A 23,461-nucleotide genomic window follows, 5' to 3' on the forward strand; every position below is an offset into this window, starting at 1 on the left:
TGGCGGCAAGGGAGGTGCAGAACGCAATTGAACTTTCGCCTGATATCGCACGATTTAGTTAACTAACTAGATCGCAATCGATGTAAAACTATAACTTTTTAGTTTATGTGTAAATACAGGGTGTGCTACTACATTAAATATACTTGTTAGTTACACATCATTTTAAATGAAATATATTTTATTAGTATTTCTTTTATCACATCGCAATATTTTCTTGGGAGCACATAACACATTTTTGTCACTTGAATATTTTTAGTGAAGCGAACAAAGTCGCAGCCACAAGGCGTTTTAAAACTTTGACTCATGACCCAAAGTTATTTCCACATTTCTGAAACGTCCGCTTATTTTCAATGCATTTTTCCTCTTTACAGGTGAGTAAAACCTTCTTATAACGACAAACCATGAATGCAAGTGCCGTCTGCGCAACTAGATGTTACTATATCTCCAAGTAAGTGCCGACATCCCTAAATACGGGCCCCACAAGGTTGGCTACTTGAAAAACAGGCCATAACATAACTCAAGAAGAGGTGTGGAAACGGCCAAAACCGCCTCGAGATTCATTTCGTAAGTGCGCACTTGTCATGAGTCAGGAATTTAGAAATGTATACCATGTATTTCTTTATATTCATAACCATATTCATATAGAACTTGTTGCGTTTCGAAAACAATTAGCCCGAAATGCAATTTCGTATAAATTTGGGACTGGCGCATAAATTAAATTGCTTTATACAGTTGGAGAAAACTGGGTGTCTTTTATTTTTCTAAGATGGCGAAAGAGGATGCCTTACTTGAGGAGAATGCTCTTCTTATCATACATTTTTTTAAATTGCTTTTTATTTTTATTTGTTTGGAGAACGTTGCTGATTAACCCTTTTTTGACGCATGAAAACATGTTTATGACCCGATGTTTTAGGTTTATATCGTTGGGGCGTCGGGCCAAGACTGCAATATTTTTTGCAGTGCGCTCGAAAGGTCGACAGCACATTAAACCACCACCGCCGGTGGGTGGGTGTGTGGGGCCGCAAGCAAACCAAAAAATTATAACAACATCATCGGGGAGGTGTCTCTAGTGAGAGCGGGAATCAGGTTCAATGGCCAAAACAAAAGCCCAGCACCCAACCCAAAACACACAAAACAGAAAGCAGAAAGCCAAAACTCACCCGGCCAGATGGGTTGGCAAATGGAACCGAGGTAGACAACAGCCCCAAGTTCAATGTTGTATGCTAAATGGCTATATGGGGTCTCCGTGGTATATGGATCTGGGTACATACAATAAAGTAGGGGTTGTGCAAGGCTGAGGCGTCACCCGGAGTCATTAACATTGGCCGGAGTTCGGACAACAAATAATTCGTTGAACCCTAAAGAACCCCGATAGAAAGTCGGGGAGGCAGGGGCCAGACAGTGCGTTCACCAAGTCCCTTCCTCCCGGTTTTTCCTGGTGTGATGAAACAGCCCCCTGAAATCGCTCGACGGGATTACAAATAATACTTGCCCAAGGACACGTGTTGTATCGTACGAACAAAGAGTAGATACGCTTCGTATCTCAGGAGGCCAGGCAATTACTGAAATGCATTTTATATATACTCCAGCACAAGGGAAAATTACTCAGTTTAAAGTGAAAGTTTCCTCCTGGGTTTTCGACATTGATTCTTATAACTTACTCCTGAACTACCTTGAACTTTCCTTTTGATGCACGATACCGAGTTCCCATTAGCTTTAATGAGTTCCCATCTTGAGCAACCCCTGTCAATCGCCACGTACACTGATCCATCAATAATTTAAGCGATTCCCAGCGATGACAATGTCAAACTTTTCCAGCTGACGTGGCCCAAAAGTTACGAGTTATTAGTTTAAGAGGTGGGCGGAAAACTGGGGCCGCGGCTAAGCCTACTCGATAGGATCTCGGGGGGCTGGAGCCCTTTACTAATAACGTCAATTGCAATTCGCTGACGTAGTTTATCGAGAGTTCGTATGGGGTTGGGGGTAGAATTTTTGGGGGCCGTTTAGGGGGTGACTCAGTGGGTGGTGGGGACACAGTTGCGTGGCTAAGGGGCAGACAATAGTACAAGTACGTGCAGTAAGAGCACTGAAATAGCGCAGTTCATACGTACGTGTTTTTTCAGGGCAGTCGTCCCCGCCCACAGCCGCCTGGCATTTTGTTTGGCACCGTCGAAAGTAATTCTATATACTTTTGATCGCCAAAGTGTGGCTTAGTCTCGAACTGCACTTGTTTCATCATATTTCACGACAGGAACTGCCCGTTTTAAAGGAATTCCTACCAGGCCAAAATGCAAATAAAACACTCGTAATACAGCAAACTAACCAATTTCCAACTCAAACCTGGGAAAACTGAAAAATATCTGATTTACCACATGCAATTTATTTTGCTGCAGGAGATTAAGCACCGTTCACAGCCGAATAGAAATGCCTCACGTGCTTTTCCCAAGCACAGTGGCCGAAACTCTTGGTTAGAATTCTGAATTTTATTTAAGCCCCAACTAAGCTTTTTTTTTGTTTGGATAGGTGAGAAACAAAACTCTTTTAATGGTTTGACGATATATTATTACTTTATGAACAGAACTAGAGTTCCTCAAGTGTGAGACAAATATTTTTCATGAGATAAATTTAGTTGCTTAAGTGCTCTTTAACCCCACTGTGCGATCGCGACCGCGTGCTTGTTTTTGGGAGAGCGCATAAGAGAGAGTGCTCCACTTTTTGCACTGAGCGAAATTGGCTAGCCTTTTGGAATGGATTCTGAGGGCAACAGAAGAGAAGAAGGCCACAGTGCGGATAAGTAATATTTTAAGCAGATGTGCGGATGATTAATATAATATATAGATAAATATATATTTTTGCTGTGAATCTTGATTAAACTTTTGATGTGGTTGTAAATGTTTTAAAATTAAAATAAGAATAATAAAAACTAAAGGTACAAAATATGTTCTAGATTGTTTGTTAAAGTAATTTAAAATGGTCGTTCTCTCACCCCATTTCTGCCAGTGCATGAGCTTAACTTTTTCTCGCTCTCTCGCTGCTCTGCCCTGCTCTCTGCTCGCTGCGACTTCAACGTCGTTCGCCCGCGTTTCGTTTCATTCATTTTCATTCGACGATTCGCCGTCGCCGCACACGCAGCGAATTTACTGCGCGCTCCGCCGACGAAAAAGAAAGCTGAAAAACAAATCACACAAAGTATTTTTCCCACGACGACGCGCGTTTTCCGCGAGTGTTTTTGGCAATTCGCTTATTTGACTTTTCTTGGACTCTCCCCCCGACCGTCCCGCTGAGCCTTTCCCTGCCGAGAGTTCCGAGGCGTTCTTGCGTTTCTGGCCACCGATGCAAATCAATTACGCCAGATTTGCAGTGCAAAACAATGGCGTTATTTGTGCAACAACAATTACTAACACAGAGGCAGCAACAACAGCAACAGCGGAAGCAACAACAAGAGCGGAGAAAAACAACAACAACACAGGCCAAGGAGCAGACAGCGCAGGACATTCAGTTAGTTCCCCAAAAGGAGCCGCCGCAACGAGTTGTGCAAAATATAAGCAACTAAAATTGAAATTGAAAAATAAAAACTAAAAAAGTGTGTCCAAATTGAGAAGAGATAAACAGCTAAACTCGAAACGAAATATAAAACGAAATATATACAAAATCAGCTGCGCCTGCGCAGAAAAAAAAGTTTGAAATACACACATACCTTTTTTGTTCGAGTGCTTTTCGAGAGTGTGAAAAATTGAAAATTTCAAGTTCAATAAAAATATTGAAAAATATTGGAATTATTACCACGAAATGGAGCAAATAACGAATTACTTCGAGCACATGGATTACGTGTCCTTCGTGGTGGTGGCCCTGCCCTGCGTCGTAATCGCCGCCTACGGATTCCTGCAGGTGGCCAGTGGCCTGGCCAAGTGCAAGAGTAAGTCCCGACCGCCAGGTGTGAGTTTTCACCTGAGTCATTAGCCAGAAAGCGGGGCGCTGACTAAGTCGCAAGACCCGAAAGCCGTCCAGATGTTACACGAAAATAACTCCTCAGTAAATGCTAAGGTTGCCAAATATAATATTTGGGATAAAAACATTATTTTTAAAATTTTAAAGCTTAAATGAGAACGAGAGCTAAACATAATTATTGGACATAAAAAATGCGTTAATAAATCTATGATATCTGAAGTGAATTTATCTTCTAAGGAGCAAAAATATTAACAAGCCATTTTTAAAATATGGCTTGGCTTTTTTGCTTCTTTATTCAACTTTGTTATGAAACTGGCGAACTCGTTTTCAGATCTTTATTGTCATAAAAAGAGCTCATGGTCCATGTTTTATCACTTAAGTTATGTTATGAAGACTTCTTTTTTAGGGGACCATATCTTTACAATTTTGAAGTAAATGAAGTAAACTTAGTACCAGGCATTTACTGAAAAAGTATCAAAGTGTTTTTGAACTGCGCGACTGATTGATCGGCCAAAGGCATTGTTAGCCATAAGTGATATCAGATCAATTACGCTATCTTTACGGTTTACGACCCGTTGTCATTAATCACATTGCCAGCGGCTATAAATGGAATTTAAGCGATTTATCAAGATGTGAGTGAGGCAAAGGGGGCCCTGACAGTTCGAAAAGGCGATAGCATCAAGGAAGCGTTCTGAGACCCATTAATTGTGGCCAGGCAACCGCAAAGATTCTCCCACTCGATGGATCAATTAGGGAGCCGAGCTAAGTACATTTCGCGACACGTGAATTGGGATTTCTAGAGCTCAACCTAATCCACTTTCGACTGTGAAATGGAGCAGCTTTGGCATTTCCAAAAATGCTTTGCCATATTTGCTCCCAAGTGTTTGGCCAAGGAACAGCTGCGGGTTTTTCTCACACTCCGCAACTGACGTATGTGCAAACATCCAGCCAACCGGCCCTCCAGATCCACGGTTTTCGGAGTGGGTTTATTTATAGCTCAACTATGGGATCGCTCGGTGTCGTATGGGAACCCACGGGAAACGCCGCTACTACCATAGTACTTCCTGACCTACCCCTCGGAACTCGACGAGTGCTCGGGGCGATAAGAACTTCAATTGCAATTAATCGGGGAATCGGGGAGTTTCTGGATAGAATTGCGACGCACCGGGCTCGATGGGGACTCGAAAGATATCGATGGTAGTGCCGCTCGAGTGGGAAGCACTCGCAATCAAGTTTTTCGTGTCACTTTGATTCGATTTGGGCTGCGGTTCGGTTTCTCTGCGTGTATAGGTGTGTATTTGGTGCAAAAAGAGTTAATAAAACCCGATGTTTACATAATAATCTGCCGACGCCACAGCCCGCAGGCAACTTTCATTCGGCGGACTAATTTGCATGGAGCCGGGGGTATAAAAACTCTTTTAGTTGCTTACTTTCTTTTCGGTTGAGAAAGGTCCGCCCTCGGCGCTTGGGGCATATGTATCTGCAGTGCACATAAGATACACAGTATATAGTTAACATTATTTTCTCACTTTGTTATTGTCTTTTTGTGTCTTATTGGACTTTTTTCCCAGCTATTTTCGGCTTTTCTGGCTTTCGGCTTTTCTCATGTGTGTTCATTTCGCCTTGCTCTTGTTATTGCCGCCCGCCTCTTTCAGCAAATCGAGTTCATTTATTTATACGTGTAGGCAGTAAATGAATTTCAATAAATTAGCAGAGATACGAACTGCAATTGGCCAAACTAATCAGTGGCGGGAAATTGGCTTAAAACTTTCGCATAAGTCGCACAGATAATGCGGCCATTCGGTTCGTCAACTACTTTTACGAAAGAAGAAACTATGAAAATTGCTTAAGGCACTTTTAAAATTCGAGAAACACTCCCATCTTTAGTTTCAAATACTTTCTGATTTTTGCCTTTTATACAGCTTTTGAAGTAAGAAAATTCTATAAAAATTCGTATTTAACCATGTGAAATCATGGTTTTCTAAACGTAGCCAAACAAACGATGTTTATTGTGCTAATAGGCCTTATAAAAACACTCCAGTCTTTGGCTCCAAGTACGTGCAACTCAATTTGTGCTGGCTCATTTGGCTAGGAAGCATTTTTGCGGGGCACCCAATTCGAGTTCAAGTTCAATGCTTTTATCTTCGTTTAAGAAGTACTTAAGCCACGGTGGGCTATGGCTATTATTTTTTACTTAATAGCCTGCCTGGATTTCTAGAACATCTGGAGCACATTTCACGCGCAGTTTCTTCTTATCAGCGGAGCTCGTATTATTTTTTAGTGTGTGCGGCTTGTTGTTTAATTTGTTTTCCTAATATTTTCTTTTTTCCTTTTTCCTGCCCTGTCCATGGCATTCCGTTCCCATTTCCATTTGGCATGCATTATGCAGCACCATGGCCAATAACAATTTGCAGTTAATACAACTTTGTGTGCTTTATTGTATATTGCGCGGATTTCTGGTCGAGACTCGAGATTCTGGGATTATGAAATCCCGCCGAGGCGTCATTTCTTATTGTTTATGCTGTTTTTACTGCCAGATGTGGCGATTGAGAGGCAGCCGCGAGTTCGAATCAATCACTTGACGATTAAAGCGCCCGATAAGGCTAGTTTTGAGTGTTGCTCAAAATACAGCAATAAACGGAGTAATCGGCTAAGAACACCATTGAGTCTGTCTGGATTCTGTGCATAGAATTGGCATTTAGAGGGAGCTTAATATAAGGTTTTAGTTGGAGAGTAGAGCGGGTTCGGAATATCCTACAATAAATTTAGTTCTTTTGAAATATACTATAAAACCTCCATTAAGAACTCCCAGCTGAAAACCCATAACTCGTTTGGGATTTATCGACTCCACACAAATACCCCACAGATAGTATTCTAATTACTCTGGTTCAAAATCTCCCCAGATTTATTGCCAACTAATTTGGCCCCTGTGTTTTCCCGTACGCGTGACAGCATTTAATCTGCTCGAATTTGTTATACAACAATTTATGATTACTAATCTATTAAACGGTGTCGGCTGGTGTCTTGCTGTTATTTTTAACATACACTTTTATTACACAATTTGCTGGGCAGAATTTCGGCTTTTGGCAGTGGATCATCATATGATTTTGATTATGCTCTCGGTTCTGTGTGTGTGTTTGCGCCACTATTTACTAAATTTGTTGGAACTCTTGTGCTAATTTGCGTTTCGATTCGAGATCACGAATGCGGCATGCCGTCTACGTGTGGAATGATTAAGATTTTCGAGTTCAAGGGTCGTGACATAATACGCGCGCGGTTCATGTAGCCGCGCTAAATTTGCATATGGTCAAAAGTGAAAAGTCAAGAAATTCGTTTTTGTCTTACTCCGAAGAGCAGCGAAGACCAGCGAAGACCAGCGAAGACGTGACATAAGAAAGGTCGTCGCCGAGACCCAGACCGCGGCGGTCGCTCCTCCATCTCCATTTCCAGTTTATTTCTTCTGCCTTCCCGATGATGGCCAAGTCCAAAGCCAAGCTGAAGCCAAAGCGAAAGTTTTCGCCTCGCTGGTTTTTGTGTATTTTTTTTGGGACTCGAACTTCTTATTTAACAGCTTCGTTTTCACTTTGGCTTGTTGTGCTTAGCTGTTTATTTTTCTCTTGCCGGTTTCTTTTTCTTTTAGATACGTGCGACAATCCAAAATATGAGTCGAAATGTTTTTGGAACCGATTTTGAAATCGCTGACCCACCAGACATTTACCGAAATTATGAAATTCTCATTCATCATAATTAATTTGATAAATGTCCGTACAAGCTGTCGTCGGTTCTCTAGATATGTGTTCTTATTTTCAGGTGCTTTAATTAAGAGTGTAGAACTTATCCAACACGATTTTCCTTATTAATGGTTGACATTGAATAAGTGATCTTCAAGGAGTTTTTAACAGGGCTTTCTGTAGTGAGAAAATCCGTGATATCATCATGATTATCGAGCTAAATATTTTGGGATTGGTTAAACGCTTGGTTACATAGATGAAAATAGCTTGATGTTTGTTTTGGTCGTTATGCAATCCAGATTTCCTAATTAACTGTGACCGATTCGCCAAAGAAAACACCAGCTACGCGGCTCGAGCCTTCTCGACTTGTTGTCGTTGTCAGGTGATGCAAGCCAAATGGGATTTAGACACAGACATTTGTCAAGGGGCCCGGCACTGGGGGCACTATCAATGCCCCGCCCGCACCACCCCTTCTCCACCACCGGCAGCACCATCCCCACAAAGTAATAAGCCAAATTGCCCGACGTATTCGGAGTTGTTAGCACTTCGAACAACCCAACAGAGGCGGAAAAATGGAAAGGCACATGGTCGTGAACACTCGAAAAATAAATCATATTTTTTTCGCGTCTAGATATTGAACATATCTGCACACTATGTATGTTATTATGTGATTACTAGTGCAAGTTTGTCTCTCAGATAATCTCAGAGTTTTATTATAAAGTTATCGAATGCCCTGCAGCTTTTTTTCCAGTGCCACCGTTTACGGCGTGTGATTTTTCATAGTTTTCACAGTAGAAAACGAAACGTTAAGAGACGGAGTTAATTGGCAGGGGCAACAGCACTTTTACTCTCACCTGTAACGTGTTGCTGGTAACAGGTCCCAAGGGTGTGGAAAACCCTCTAGCCATGGGGTTTTTGGGGTATGCAAATCAGAATCCCACAAAAGACAGCCCAAGTGCTTATATCCTATCAATATATCAATTTACGGGTGGACACATATTAAATCACAGGTAAATCAACATTGTGTCAGTTTTATTGCCCGAATTCCGTATATTTTATATTTAAACATAAACAAAATAAAACGGTTTTGCGGTGGGGAGCACCCTGCTGATATCTGCCCCCCTGGGACTACGCACCTGATTTACATATAAACACATATTTTTGTTGATGTATATGAATAAATTTATCTGTGGCGCGGTGAGAGGCTAACAGCGATTTCAACATTTTATTAAGAAATCGTATTTTAAAAAAATCACACCAAGAAATGGCTCTTATAGTTTTACTTTTAAGGGTGATTTATGCAGGAAATGTTTAGGCTCCCAAAATATCCAGATGGATGGCCCAAACAGACCTCGATGGCGGGTGATAATGAGTGATTAAGACTGGAGATAGAATAAATGGTCACCCAAGGAATAAGTGAGAATATTTGTATAAATTCTGCAGGTTCTATTTCCTTTTCCCAAGATATGGTACACACATTCGATTGACTTGTTAGATGTTAGATGGGATTTCCTAGTATTAAAACAGATTTATATGTGGATATACAATACAACTCACACATGGGCAGGCCTGTTGGTGTATCTAGAACAATTTATAGATAAAATCTATTCAATTGTTGATCTTTATTTAGAACAACGAGTGGGTTGTGTGATGCCGTGATTTCCTCTCTATAAACTTATTGTTAGACCCATCACCGCCCCATCTATATGCTCGCATCGGAATATTTTCCCCTGATTTCTGATCGCATTCCAAACAAGTTTTCACAGCAAATTTGTACACAAATTTCCCACTTTCGCATTTTATTCTGTTTTTTTGTTGTATGCCAACTCTCTTGCATTCTGTGTTCCTATCGTTTTTATTTTGCTCGTCGCCAACTTGTTGATTTGCATTTGCACATTCAACGCCTCGTATGACAGGCGTGACAAAACCAAAGAAAAAATCGCAAAAACTGCGAAATAATCAAACCATTTGAAGAGATATTACTGTTCGGGGTTTTCAGTTTCATTTTGGGCCCTTACACTTATTGCATAAAGAAATTTCCTAATCCGAATTTGTGTAGGTCGGGTGATTAATTCTTGACACTCGATTTGGATTTATTACTCATAATGTTCCCTTGGAACAGATAAACTCATGTCTCATACAGTGATAATACGCCTAAAAGTTATTATTGGTCATTGTGCTGTAGTAATACTATTACTAAAAATAATATAATATTTTATATAATGTCTTATATACCTAGAACTTTTTATAAATCGTTGCTTGTGGCATTACTATGTCATGGTTATCGAAACAAAATGCTATTCAGAAATTAAGAATAAAGTCCTCTCGAAACTGTAAGAAATTTTCTGCTTTTTAAGTCACTACCGTTACAACAATTATTACCCTCTGTTCTATCATGGTATTTACCTATTTTCCGCCTTGAGTTGTTTTCCCCATTTTACCACATTTCCCCGTCTTTCAGAGCATTTGATTTGTGAGCCAAAGGGCCTTTCACTGCCACAGAGCCTACAGAAATTGGTGGCTCGGCCATATGTGTCTGTGTATTTACCTGACTTCTCTTTCGTTATGTACTCGACGTCGCTATTTACTTATGTTTTTTACAAGTGCAATTGAGGTTACTTTCTATTTAAAATTAAATAAATAAGTACGTGCATGCAAATGGAGGTTTGGGGCCAGCCAGCCAGCCAGCCAGCCAGCCAGCCAGCCAGCCAGGCGATCATTTCGGTTTTCTTCGTTTCTCCACTTCGTCGTTTATTTCTTGGCCAAAATGGCTTTTGCCACTTTCGGGTCACTGAAAGAATTTTGGTTCCATTTGTTGTGGGCTTTTTGAGGTAATACAAGTCTATCAAAATGCTGTTCGATTTTTCACTTTTACTTCATAGCAATTGATTGCCAATAACTTGGTAATATTTTTAATTGTATCACTTGTTTTTCAATCGATTCCGCTCTATGTATGTTAGTGAGTAAACAATCGCTTGTGTACCCAATTAATATTCACCCATACTTTTAGCACCCTCCTTGTAGAACTGAGGTATTGAGCATCTGGACAGCTTGCTTGGAGCACCTGCCCAAGGGAAGAGTGCTCAGATCAGGTAACCGGACCAGCTGCGCAGAAGTTCGCAATTCGATCCCAAAGAATCTTAATAAACCATACAGAAATACTTTCTTATCTTCACTTTAGTTAGGGTGATTAGCTATAAGTAACAGAGCCGGGAATGCATATATAATTGCTAGTCAACAAACATGTGCCCTTCGAATATGGAAAAGCAAATCAGAGGACGCATTGCTTTGGCCCCTTTCCGTGAGATAGGAGATCCCTGAGGTTCTAAATCGTTTGCAACACCGCTTACTTAACTCTTTGTCAATGCTTCGGTCCATTTTCCACCGGTTTGCTGTGCAGGCAGCACAGCTGGCGACGTGCATCAAAATCAAAATTTGCCATGATTTCTCTAGCTGTCGTGCCCTTGTTCACTCAAGATTTCGTTAGTATTTCGGCTTTTTATTTATTTATTTTGCCTCTTTTTTGGGAGGAGGAGGCAGGCGATGGCGATGGCGATGGCGATGAGGATGGTGTTTACTGTTTGTGTTTTCGCCTTATTTTGTCTCGTTCGGCTTGTTTATTTTTATAAATTGTCCGCTGTGCGCCCATTTGTATTACTTTGATTACTTGGCTGGCTTTGGGCGAAATAAATCATCGAGGCTTGCGGTAGCTCTGCTTTATGTGTGCGTGTTCAAACTAACGATATCCCCCGAAGAGCAATGACAGCGATAACAATAATATATATCATACGTCAGCCGATTCGGCACATACCTACTATAGTATATTATAATAATAATAATTACCATAAATATTTTATTTTTATTTTCGTTTTTCGCGCCGCGCTTTCTTTGTATGAATGAAGGCGAGAATCTGTCGCGTTTGCGCCCCCAAAGAAAAATGCAAACGTACCAAAACAAAATGGGAAAACATTTTGTCAAAAGTAATTTCTCAACAAGCGATCAAAACAAACTGCTGGGCACTGAAAACAATCAGGATTAGCAGAGCATATGATCAGCATTATGCCTACAGGGATCCCAAAAGACCATTGTTACCATATCAACTAAGCTTCCATTTCAAAGTTTATGACTGACTTCATATTTTAATTCTCATCTAATCATTAGATAATATAGTATTACAATTTGTTCCTAATTAGTTAGTAGTTCTGGGTCTTAAAATAAAAACTAAATGATCATCATAGGTAATACATATAAGATCATTGTTCCCAACGATAGCAGATTATTCTCAACTAAACTTCCATTTAAACTTCTGTGATTGAGTATATAATTTTACCCCCATCCTATCCTTAGATAGTTTAGTATTATAATTTGTTAGCAACATATTTTCTCTCCGTGTACATAGCACCATCTCTCTCTGCCAAGTTTGTGTGGGCCGTGAAACTGCGAATAAGAGGAAGAGGCAGCCGTGGACGTCGAAAGCAATTGCAAATTGTGATAAACTAGAGAAATAGAAAAATATGGGTCATCCTCAATAGATAGAAATCCGCTGAGCCACTTGTTCTCTGGCACGTTACTATAGTGAATAGCTTAAATGAGGGGCGGGATCTGGGCAAATTAGCGGGAAAGTCTGCTGGAAATTCTCAGCATTCTTAAAAAGCAATTACCAACTTAAGCCAAGCATAAAGCCCAAAATAGCCACAGACAAACGACTGGATACTCAGGTACAAGATACAGATACAGGACAAGTTGAAAAGAAAAAAGTTTGCCTTGTTAGGAAAAGGCTGCATTCCCCTAACAAACTCCTTGAAATTATATTTCCGAAATTAACTTAATGCAAATCAAATTCTACGTGCTAATGCAAAGTGCGAAAGCTAAAAATAATCGCACCCCACAGATACTTCGAAAATGCTTTGATTAAATTGCATTCATCACACTCAATTTGAGTGTGGATGGAAATCCGTGTCCAAGTCGTAGAGCCGCAAATAAAATTTAAATAAAGACAGCGCTTAATGAAGATGATTTGTTTTGACAAGTGTCAGGATTTTTTGGTTCACAATATTATTACGATACTTGGATTGTACTTGCCTGCGGCTTGTTGTTGCTCTTGCTCATTTCGAGTTGTCAGAAAAGTGTCAGAATCGCAAAATTGTGACAGCGAGCACGCGGACTCTCATCTCAAATGAACTCATCCCTCCAATTTTAATTTCGAGAGCCCCAAAAAACCAGCAAATAAATAAATACAAGTCCAAGGAAAATAAATCAAGAAAGTAGAAAATTTTGTTCAGCGAAATTAGTTGATTTGTTTGGTTCCGTTTGGGCATTTGAGTAAACAGCGAATTCCATAATGTTTTCAATTAATAACAATTGCCGAATGATGTGGGAAAAGTGCTGTAGAAGGCGGCGATTACATTTGTAGGTACTGTTTGTTTTGAAATAAGTTTCAATTTTTAAAAGTGACTTATTCGTTGATAAGCCTATCAATGCCACTTTAGATTGTAGTGTCACCATATTTTTTAGCGATCTTTCCGCCGAAAGGGTAATTGAGTTTTTCGTAAACAAGGTGAATCAAGGTTTAGTACGAAAATCAAAGCTTTACGTGTTAAGTCAAGTAGCAAATAAACCTTAAAAAATATTTTCTGATGAACACACAGTGTCTTTAACCACGAACTTAACATCCTGAGCCATTTTGATTAAGATACAACTCCCAAAAAATGCGGAAACGGCCTCTCTTCCGTTCCCGAGAACTTATAGGAAATTGCTTTGTCCACCGATAAGCACACATATATACAAGAAAGGCAAAAAAGAACTTTTAAAATTCGCCAAAGTTGATACCAACATTGCGCATACGCCATGTGCTCAATGTCGTCATAGGAAGCGATTTGTTTATCGATTTCAAGTGAAGCCCCACACCCCCTTTCCATTCATATTTTATTGCGGGCCACACAGAGCACATAAAACACTCAGAGGGGCCATCAAAATAATATTAAATTTTTCCCAGAAGCGTAATAGAAATATTTTAACAAATCCAGTGAGAGTCGTTTATAGAACTTTGTTTTAAAATAATTTTACGTAGAAAAGAGTGGCAATCAGGCGTGACGAAGCCATGAATCGTCAGCACATCACGCTCGATTGCCGCGATCTTCTTCCTTCTGCCATAAATAAACAAACCGAATAAAAAACCTTTGATTAGACCCATCCCCGAAATAAAGCCAAGCCCAACGGCACGTCCCAGGTGATAAGTCTTCCTGTTTTTTGGCACTGCCTTACATGAATCCAATTTACGTTTATGTGGCCACAATACGAAATGGCAAAAAGTTCTAGATGTTCGCGCTGGGGGCACGTAATTGAATGCGAATCGCTTCATTTTCTATGGATTTCTATTCATTTTTATGGCCTGACCGCAATTATACAATACATTAAGGCGGCATTAACATTTCCGGTCCGCCGAAACGAAACATTGGTTATTACAAGACCCACACACGTGTGTCTTTCTGAGCTCAACTTAAAACTTAAACCGAAAACCGAAAACCCCCAACCCGAGCCCAAAGGCCGGGGGCTGCGGAGAAAAGTTCGTTAGCACCACCACCCCGCTCGTAACCCCGATGGAGCCATTAAACCCATTAGGGAAACTCGTTTCGTGTATTTGTGCGCCGCACTTTGGGGTCTTGGGAAAATTTCCACTCAATTTTTGTGTTGGATTTTATTTTCTGATTTTGGAAAACTTTCATGCGAAACTCGTCGCGTATGAAGACATTCCCTGAGTATTTGTAGTTGAAAATGTATCCGCATCTGCGCAGCACACACGCATGCGCCGAGTGCGTCGTCATCATCGGTTTAGGTTTGGGTTTACAGCTGTTGCCATGCGCACAATGATCTTGGTATTCGTCGCTTTGGTCCCCTTTTCTCGGGATACCCTATAAAACCATATAACACGCCGACAGGACATATGACACGTGGTACAACCTTACACAAATCCAGGTTTAATACGACCTATTAAATCCGACTATTTACTACCATAACTCCGCTTAATTTGTGATGAAAAAATGTGAAATTTTATCTTTCATTGTTATAATAATAATATAGTTCTTATCCTAACGAATCACCCCTATACCATAAGTACAACCCTTCAAAAATAAAGGTTTATTATAATCTATCAGTTACGATCATAATGCCATAACATCTGAAGGAAACTGTTAAAATGTGAAAGACTATGTTTCATTATTAAAATAGTGTTATATCTCTCATCCTAATAATATTGCCTGCAGAGTATAGCAAGTTTGCTGTGATCTGCGCCAAGTTTCGCCTGAAGTTTCCCCCATTGTTCGGTTCGTTGTGACGGTCTTCCCTTAATGATCTGCTTCAGTGGGCTCCCCTATATACTATGTGTTTTCGCTCTTAATGTCTCGTTTCCTTGCCTTTTCCTTTCGCTGGGATCTTCACTCTGTATACGTGCCTACATATATATCCATATCTGCACACTCATTTGTGCTTATATGTGCACATATCTTCGTCGGAATTCATTCAACTTTGGCGCGCCAAATTCTCTACGTTGCTGGCTGCTGGCTGCTAACTTGAATGAATATGAATGAATCGTATTTGGCCATTTGATGATTATCATATTGATAGTGATGATGCAGTTGATGAGTTCGGTGGCCACAAAAATAGAATGCATTTCCGTTTTGGCAAGCCGGCAAGAAAATTGGGTGAGAATAAAAGAAGAAGGGGTGCGGGAGGACGGGAGGACGGGGGTACAGTGGAGCCCGGGGTGATTGCACACACGTGCCCCCAACGATCTTAACGAACTTGTCGCATTTATAAGCCCACTTCCAAACTGGTTCTACGCAATATTATCATTCCGGTGCCGATTTCGATTTCGATTCCGATTCCGATTCGAATGCCGATTCATCGCGATTCAGTGCGGCGCCTCCATAAATCACACGCCCTAATTGACGACGGGCGAGGGGGCGTGACCGCCAGCGAATTTCACGATTTTGCATTCGCCAAATTAATATTACCAAGAAATAACAACAAATTACCCCATAATCTCGAAGAGTTCTCGCACTCTCTTCTTCGAAATGCACTGGGAAAAAAGTGTTTAGTTCTTTGGAGATATAATAGATTCATTGTATTTAAATTTTAAATGTGTCTTGAAGATTTCAATGGAAATTGTTTGGAGAACTCCTTAGCTTTTGATATACATATGGAAAAGTGCGAAACATTTGAGGAGCTATTTTCTAATTGATATCATAGTCAAGCACTCTTAACCGTGCTTTTTTCCGGTGTGGTGGGTGGTGGAGGCAGGGGATTTAAGGGGGCGGGACGGGCGGCTCGGGCGGTACGCACACGGAGCGGCGCTAGGCACGAACTGGTACCTGTTTCGCGCAGTCGTAATTTTGACTGTCTTTGCTCGTCTTGTGCTTTTTGACAGACTTTTTTGTTTTATTCCTCTATAATTTTTACATTTTTGCTTTTTTTTCTGCTTGCGACTTGTAGTTGTGCGATTCATCTATGGTTGTTGGTGTTCTTGGGCCGCATTTCTCGCCATAAGCAACAAATTGCCGAAATTCCAAGATTCATTTATGATCCCCAGTGAAAGCGAACCAGATGATGAACTTTTCGCTTATGTGCTCGTTGGCTAAAAATACGGCAAAAGTTCTTATTGAGTGTTGAAATTCACACGCAAACATGAAAGACTTCACGAAAATAACAAACATATTTTTTTTTAAAACAAAAAAATGCGAAAATACTTGGAAAAAGGATTTTTTGGAAAGCATTTTTAGAAAGCGATAAATTGCAGCCAGTTAATCAGACATTAAAAAATTGAGTTTGCGAAGAAGTAGGTGTTGTTTTCTATAACAAACCCAAACCGAAATGCATACTAGAAACTATAATCCAAACGAGTTGTGCCACTCACACAGCAAAGATATTTGCCGGTTGCCTTTAGTTCTGTATAGAAATATTTAAACTGGATTTAGCCGTTCAAAGGTTCCTACACCGGCTTCTTTATAATAGCCATGCATGATTTGCCTGCCCTACAAGTCCACTCGTTCCAAGCCACGCCGAATTATCAGGAAAGGAGGTTTTTTGGGGTACGGGGGCACAAAAACATGGGATCACATGGCCCTGTAGATTTTTGTTTTTCGGGCATTGGGCACCTTGGCAGTTGACGTAGTTGCTGTGGAATATTATTATCAACATGTTATCGGAACAGTTCAAGACACTTTCAAAACAAACAAAACATTTGCACAAAAGTATCAAAATTTTTGCCGTTTGTTTCGCTTCGCTTTGTCTTAAGTGAACACCCCACCACACACTGCCAAACAAAATCGAATCGAATCGAGCTAAATTCCTCCGAACCCTTGAAAAAGCGGGGAAAAGTGCAAAAATTGCATACATTAATGAAAAGGTTCAGAGTCGACTAAGATTGCCAGCTTCGGCCAGTCGAAGACTACAAAACCTACCTCTGCAGGCAGATAATACAGATTATACTCACGGGAAGTACGGCTAAAAGTGGTCTGATTTTGTCCAAACTGGGTTTTAAACTATTAAAAGTGAAAAAACGGCCGGGTACCAAGTTTGATAGTATTGTCTACCCCAACGAACTAGTTACGTCGATCTGGAACGATCTGACTTAAAACGATCGTGCTACTGATAGGTTTTTCTCACACTGTCCACACTGTAATACCCCATGGCAGGGGCCCCCAAGCACCCTCTTCGCCTGAGATGCCCATGCATACGCTTTGTATATCATACCAACCGTAGCCCATAGCCCATGGCCCATACCACACAGACCTTATCTAAGTAGGAAGCTTGTGGGGACACGTGGTCAGAACCTGGTCGAAAAGCCCCACAAACACAGTGCGACTTGGCCTAGGTTTTATTTAGCGACACCCGGCGGTGAAAGAGGCGGCAACAGAGATATAGAAAGAGACGGGCGGAGGCCATGAATTCGTTGTATTCCCGCTTTATCAGCGGGTGATTCACTGTGTCGTCATCGCAATGCTGAATTGAACGACTCTGTCTCTGGGGTTTTTCACTGTGTTTTTCTTGGCGCCCAGCTTTTTGTTTATATCGCGAGCGTTCGCTAATCGCGCCATTTAGTTGGCTTTCAACTGCAAGTGCAGGCGGTTTGTGCTCGAGGTTCCCGAATCTCCCACAAGATATACACCAACAAGACCACAACACTAACAACAAACCAATAAAGAAAACAACGTTTTTGTTTTCCATACCAACTGCCCAACTGCAACTAATTCGAACGCGTTTATGTCTGCAGCGGTGCGATGCATTTCTTTCTCGAAGATTTTCTGCAAGTACACCTATTTAAGATTTGTAAGTGGCGAGGCCTTGAGAAGTACTTCATTATCATTATAGATTTGTTCGTAATTGTACAGTTGGAAATGTGAAAAAATAAAAGCTAAAATGTTTCGTCTCCTTCTTCCAGATGACAAGATGCAGCGTTGCAGCCAGAGCAGCAGCAGCAACGGCAACCTCCAAGCGACCAGCAACACCGGCGGCAGCAGCAGCCACAAACGCTGCCCTCCGAAGTACACCGGCAACAACCTAGCAGCGGCCACCAACGGCATGATGGCCTACCAGCAGCAAGCTGCAGCTGCCACACTGCAGCAGGGCGGCAAGCAGGCCGCTCGCAAGAGCCGCTTCAACGGCAACAAGCAGCAGCAGCCATTCGGGAACATCCACAAGCGAGGCGGAGTCGCCGGGACCGGCGGAAGTGACTCCTCGTCCTCCGCCTCGACAGCCACCAGCACCTGGCTGGCGCGGGGCTACGGGCACCGTTTGGCCAGTTCTTCATGCATCGAAGGTGAGTTTTAGTTTCACAAACTAGAAACAATTACCATAGACCAGCAGCCAGATGAAGACCATAGTTTATTTACAAACAAAGAGCGCAGTTCACATGTGCAACGTGTTTAGTAAACAATGCCAGCCACTATTAATCAGCCGAATCGGCGACTAAACAAATCAACTGAGTCACTTTGCTGCGAGTTTCGAGGGTTCTACGGCGTTTTGTCAGTCGTACACCCGCATATCTTGGCTCAGGGGTATCGAAGTGAAGACGTCGGACCCAGAGACGCTGATTCACGATTTCGCTTTGTTTTTAATAAAATTCCAAGCAAATCGGGCGGCATCCACAGTGAATCAGAGCCAGACGCGAATTCAACGTCATCGCCCATGATCGCTAACGGCAATGAAAACGGGAACGGGAACTCGTATCGGGTCGAATCGGATGGGATCGGGTATGTGGAATGAGGAATGGGGAATGGGGAACGGTAACGGAACGGAACGGTTATTCTGAGAACGTCATTGCCGCTGCTCGGATACGGATTCGATCTGTATTTCTGGGTCAGTGGGTGGCTGGGCATTGGATCTGACATTTATTACGGAAATATCTCTGAGTTGGAGTGGCCTCTTGCCCGCAAGAACACCGCCAGCCATAAAATTGAGCACACAAGCTCAAATTATTTCAAAAACACACAGGCGTTTTGTAGAAAAAGGATTCGTGTATCAAAAAAAATTCCCTTAGTATTTATTTCTGTTTCAAAAGTTGAGTAACGAGTGATATTTTCGAAGACAGCTCATCGGTAGAGGAGAGCAAATATCAAACTTACTCAAGTTTTACCACCCTAGAGTTTCCGTATTGCGTTTCGATGTGGACTTATATAAAGCCCCCCATCACTTCAAACTGGAAAAGTCCACTCGAGCTGAATCGATATCTATTTATGGGGTGTCAGTGGAAAGTTCTTATCAAAGTGGGTCTATCTATAAGTAGCCGTTCGATGGGGGGTAAAACCTCGGTTACTGGCATTTCAATTAACTCTGAGATATCCCAGCACTTCAAGGGTAAAAATATTATTATGACTGCCACTGTCCGTCCACTAGACACTGGCTTTGCTCACAAGTAGGGAAAATTGCAGGAAATCTTCGCTTAAGCCTCGTAGAAACCTTGTATCGGAACTATTCGAGTGGGATTTCATGGATGTGTATGCATAGAGATGGAGAGCCCGAGCAGCGCCTTTCATTCTATTTTGCCCCTGGCTTTCGCTTTCGCTTTCGACCGCATTAAAAATCAATTAAAAATTGATCGGATCGGCGAAAGAAAAGGGGGAATTAAATAAACAAACAAAGGCATCTCCTCCCTGAGAAAGGCGGGCCGTTTGGCTCATAAAAATATCAGCAAACTATAATAAAAATGCAAATTCCTTGGCCAATTCTATAATTTATGCGCACGGGAATTGTGTGTGATTTACAAAGGAGTTGCGGTTGTCCAATTCATTGACCGGCCACAGATTACTGATTATAATTACACATCACTCTATTGACCTTCACTTATTTCTGTCTGTCAGAAAATAGATTACTATTTATAAATAGCTTGCTACATACTTAAACAGATCTGTAACATGTTTAAATTCCTTGAAAAACACTTGTTTAATATAATGACATTTCAAGATACTTGATATTATTATCTGTGATTCCCGTGTAATTGTTTTGTGCGAGAATTTTCCACAATTTCGTTTTTGGCATTGATCAATAAAACTTTCCAAAATCGATTTTAGTTGTTATCGTTGCTCTGACGAATCCAAACGGGACGCAATAGAAAAGCAGCTGATTAGAGTTCAGATTTTAAGCTGGCGCCTCTTGACCATTTCATTTTGTTATTCGCCTTTTTCTGCCGTATCAGGTGAATTGTTGGTCGTAGTATCAGTCGTCGATCGATTTTGGTCAAACGATGAACTGATAATCGATGTGGACCCGAACTGAGCGTACGTACTATGTGCAAACATACGTGTTTTTACTGGCGATCGTTGCATAACCGATCGTTTTGTCATTCATTAGCACTTGGCTGGAAAGAGGTGGTCGAGAACCGATTGCCGAGATCTCTGGGATCCCTGGGATTGCACAAGCGAAATTTGCACCGCGGCGTTAAGTGCCAAAAAAATACGAAACGAGAGCAGAACTCGCTATTTTGTTTTCTTCCGCTTGGGTAATTAGAGTAAGCACATTGGGGAGGACGTCTGGAGGACTTTTCCTTAAGTATATAATTATAAAAAATGTGAAAAATCTGCATCTTTAAATTCCACACACATTTAAACGTGAAATGGCCCAAACTTCCAGGTTTACTGCACTGTTCCAGCTCAAGTGTTGTGGCCAACGTCTGTCATTAAGCCATCTCATGTGGCACACACTCATTAGATAATTGCCTTGGCCAAAACGAATGACTTCCCCGCGGCGGCAGTGCGGTTTTTGTGGCCCGGCATTTGGCGAATGCGTTTTTCACGCCCCACTGAAGCTCACACGGATCGGATTTGAGGCTATATATGGTATATATCTCTTTATATATCTCTTCCCGCGCCTCTTGGCCTTTCTCCGGCGATTGTTTCGCTGTGGGCCAGTTGCAATTCGAGTCCAAAGACAACTTGAACTCATTACGCTGGCCATTTAAAGTGGTGCCAACTAACGGTGCAACATGCCACAATAAAACACAGTCACCTCGTTGTAAGACGCGTACAGTGCTGTCCATAGGCGTATGCTTCGAAAGTGTTTCTTTGGAAAGCAAAAAGACAGGGAATGACCACTAAATCTATCCTCATCTACACATTCTTTTTTCCAAAACCTGATATATCCGTAGGGTCCGCACTGTACTGCACGCACACACACTCGGCAGCCTGTTGGCATTATTAACCCATTAAAGACCACTGCCGCCTGAAATCTCTGGCCGCAATACTTGTATAACAATCGTAAAAAGTGCTCGCAATTCCGTTTATTATTGCTGAGCCCGATCACCACATCATCGTGAGCAACCCCAACCCAACGCATTCGCATTTCTTTGCCGATCTTTGGAATAGCTCACAACGCAACGCTTCTCCACTTAACCCCTCGTTGCCCCCACCCGCCGGCCGTCTGCGACGTCTGTGATTCGCCGCCGCCGCCGCCGCCGCCGGCAATAGTCAAGGTTAACGTGTTCGCCGTTTAAGCACCGGGCGTTTACCCAATGTCTGAGCCCCGTCCCCGTCTTCAATACGGCACGATACGATCCGATCTGAGCTTGGGGACCAAAGATCACGCCGAGATCTTCGCACCCGGTTAAGCGCGGGGAGAAAGTTCAGAAACGCAAGGGATTTTCACCTCTTATGTCAGCACTATAAAATGGACAAATCAATTGGAAGTGGTATAGTGTCATGTTGACGTGACACAGATGAAATCCTTAGTGATATGAAAAATTCTAGTTTTTACCTTTGGTTTCGTTCCTTCCTTAGTCTTCATAGTTATCTTCATCAGTGGTTCTTTACAACAAGATTATAGTCTTTGCCTTTATCTATAAGTAAATATTTTCTAGACCTCTTCTTCAGAAGAAGGATTACTTTGAAATTATTTTGATAGAACACAAAAAAGAAACCATAATGTTCTGGGAAACATATTTAATTGAGTACTTAGATCTAATAAAACATAAAAGGTATCCTTTTAGAGACCCACTGGCACTCTAAACTTTAGCCGCATTCGAAGCAGACCCCATAACGTTATTCCTAGAACATTTATCGCGGGGCAAATATTGTTGAACATTGTTTTTTAGAATACACCTAATAAGCACATAAAGATATAAAGATTATTAATCGGGCTATTCCGAAATGGGTTCCAGAATAAAGAAACGCCTGATAAAGCGAATTTACGGGCCTGGGTGTGCGTTTTAGACAGAAACCAGCAGATCAGTTGCCAGGTATTGTCATTATCTAATGATTTGAACACAACAAAGTGCGGATTGCGTGTTTGTTTTTGGCTTGGAAGTTATTAAATCTTCGTGCCCCTTCTGCTGACCTCAATGGCAACGTTTTGCATACGCATATGGGCAGCCGTATTTGATTAATAAAACTCATATTAGTTTACATTAAAGGCTGCTATTGGACTATGCCAAAAACTTTGGACCGTCGACGGGATGTTGTGACATACGTGAGCGTGTTATGTTCGCTCACAATTAACTATTGCGATGATGTTTTACGAGTATTATAGTTATACATTTTTTAGTCATTTTTGGTTTTGCTCAAAGCCAAGTTTTGGGGCTCATTAAAAATGCACAAACCAATTGCGAGACGAGTAATTTTGTTCGCCGTCTTGGCACAGGAAGCGCCGCATAAAGCCGAAGGTCGTTTTTAAGTCGTGGAAAATTACACTCTGAGCAGTACCTGGGATGCTGTTTGGATCTGACCAAAAACAGAGAAATAAACTGAAAAATGGCTGGCCCAATGACGTGATAGCTGGGAATTATAACATAGATTGCGTCACTAGCTGGGCAGAGTGGATTGATAAAAACTAATGCATATTTATGGACAGCTATCTTGACAGTTGACTGCTCGGCGATAGCTAATTAAATAGCAAAGTTCCACCTTTCAGTACTCTCCTGGGATGAGTAAATATATACCGGTGACGGGTTAATATACGACCTTCTGGGTCCCCGCGATTCATCACTTCAAGAGCTGTTGGATTCATAATTCCTATCCCAGTCGATGTGATTTGTTTCTATTTTTCGGGATTGCCGCATCGGAGGGCTGATTAGAACGGCGACTTTCGGCACTCGACCACGCTCGCAGTCGCAGTCCCAATCAAAATTACAATCGGAATGGGAATCGGAATCACAATCACAGGTGCAGAGACAATCGCGGCACTTGAGGGAACTTTTGGACGCTGTTGCCGTAGGTAACTGGAAATCGGAGATTGGTCAGCCAGTCAGTCGGGAATCGGAATAGGAATATAATTGTGGGCCCCTGGACACGCACATC

At 41.6% G+C, this 23,461-nt stretch overlaps 1 protein-coding gene across 6 annotated transcripts in view; it reads left to right on the forward strand.

Moving 5' to 3' along the window:
* LOC108023490 (uncharacterized) overlaps positions 1-23,461 on the forward strand; it is a 33,768-nt gene that overhangs the window by 4,185 nt on the left and 6,122 nt on the right. For 2 of the 6 annotated variants that reach the window (XM_050884860.1, XM_050884863.1), the window contains one exon: positions 18,118-18,495. In XM_050884860.1, the coding sequence (XP_050740817.1) occupies positions 18,118-18,495 (378 nt within the window). Of the gene's footprint in view, positions 1-371; positions 565-3,114; positions 3,917-16,830; positions 17,083-17,949; positions 18,006-18,117; positions 18,496-23,461 lie in introns of those variants that run through there. The other 4 variants (XM_017093015.3, XM_050884864.1, XM_050884869.1 and 1 more) reach the window with 4 other exon arrangements.

This window comes from Drosophila biarmipes, chromosome X (genome assembly GCF_025231255.1).
Source record: "Drosophila biarmipes strain raj3 chromosome X, RU_DBia_V1.1, whole genome shotgun sequence".
Classification (NCBI taxonomy): Eukaryota; Metazoa; Arthropoda; class Insecta; order Diptera; family Drosophilidae; genus Drosophila; species Drosophila biarmipes.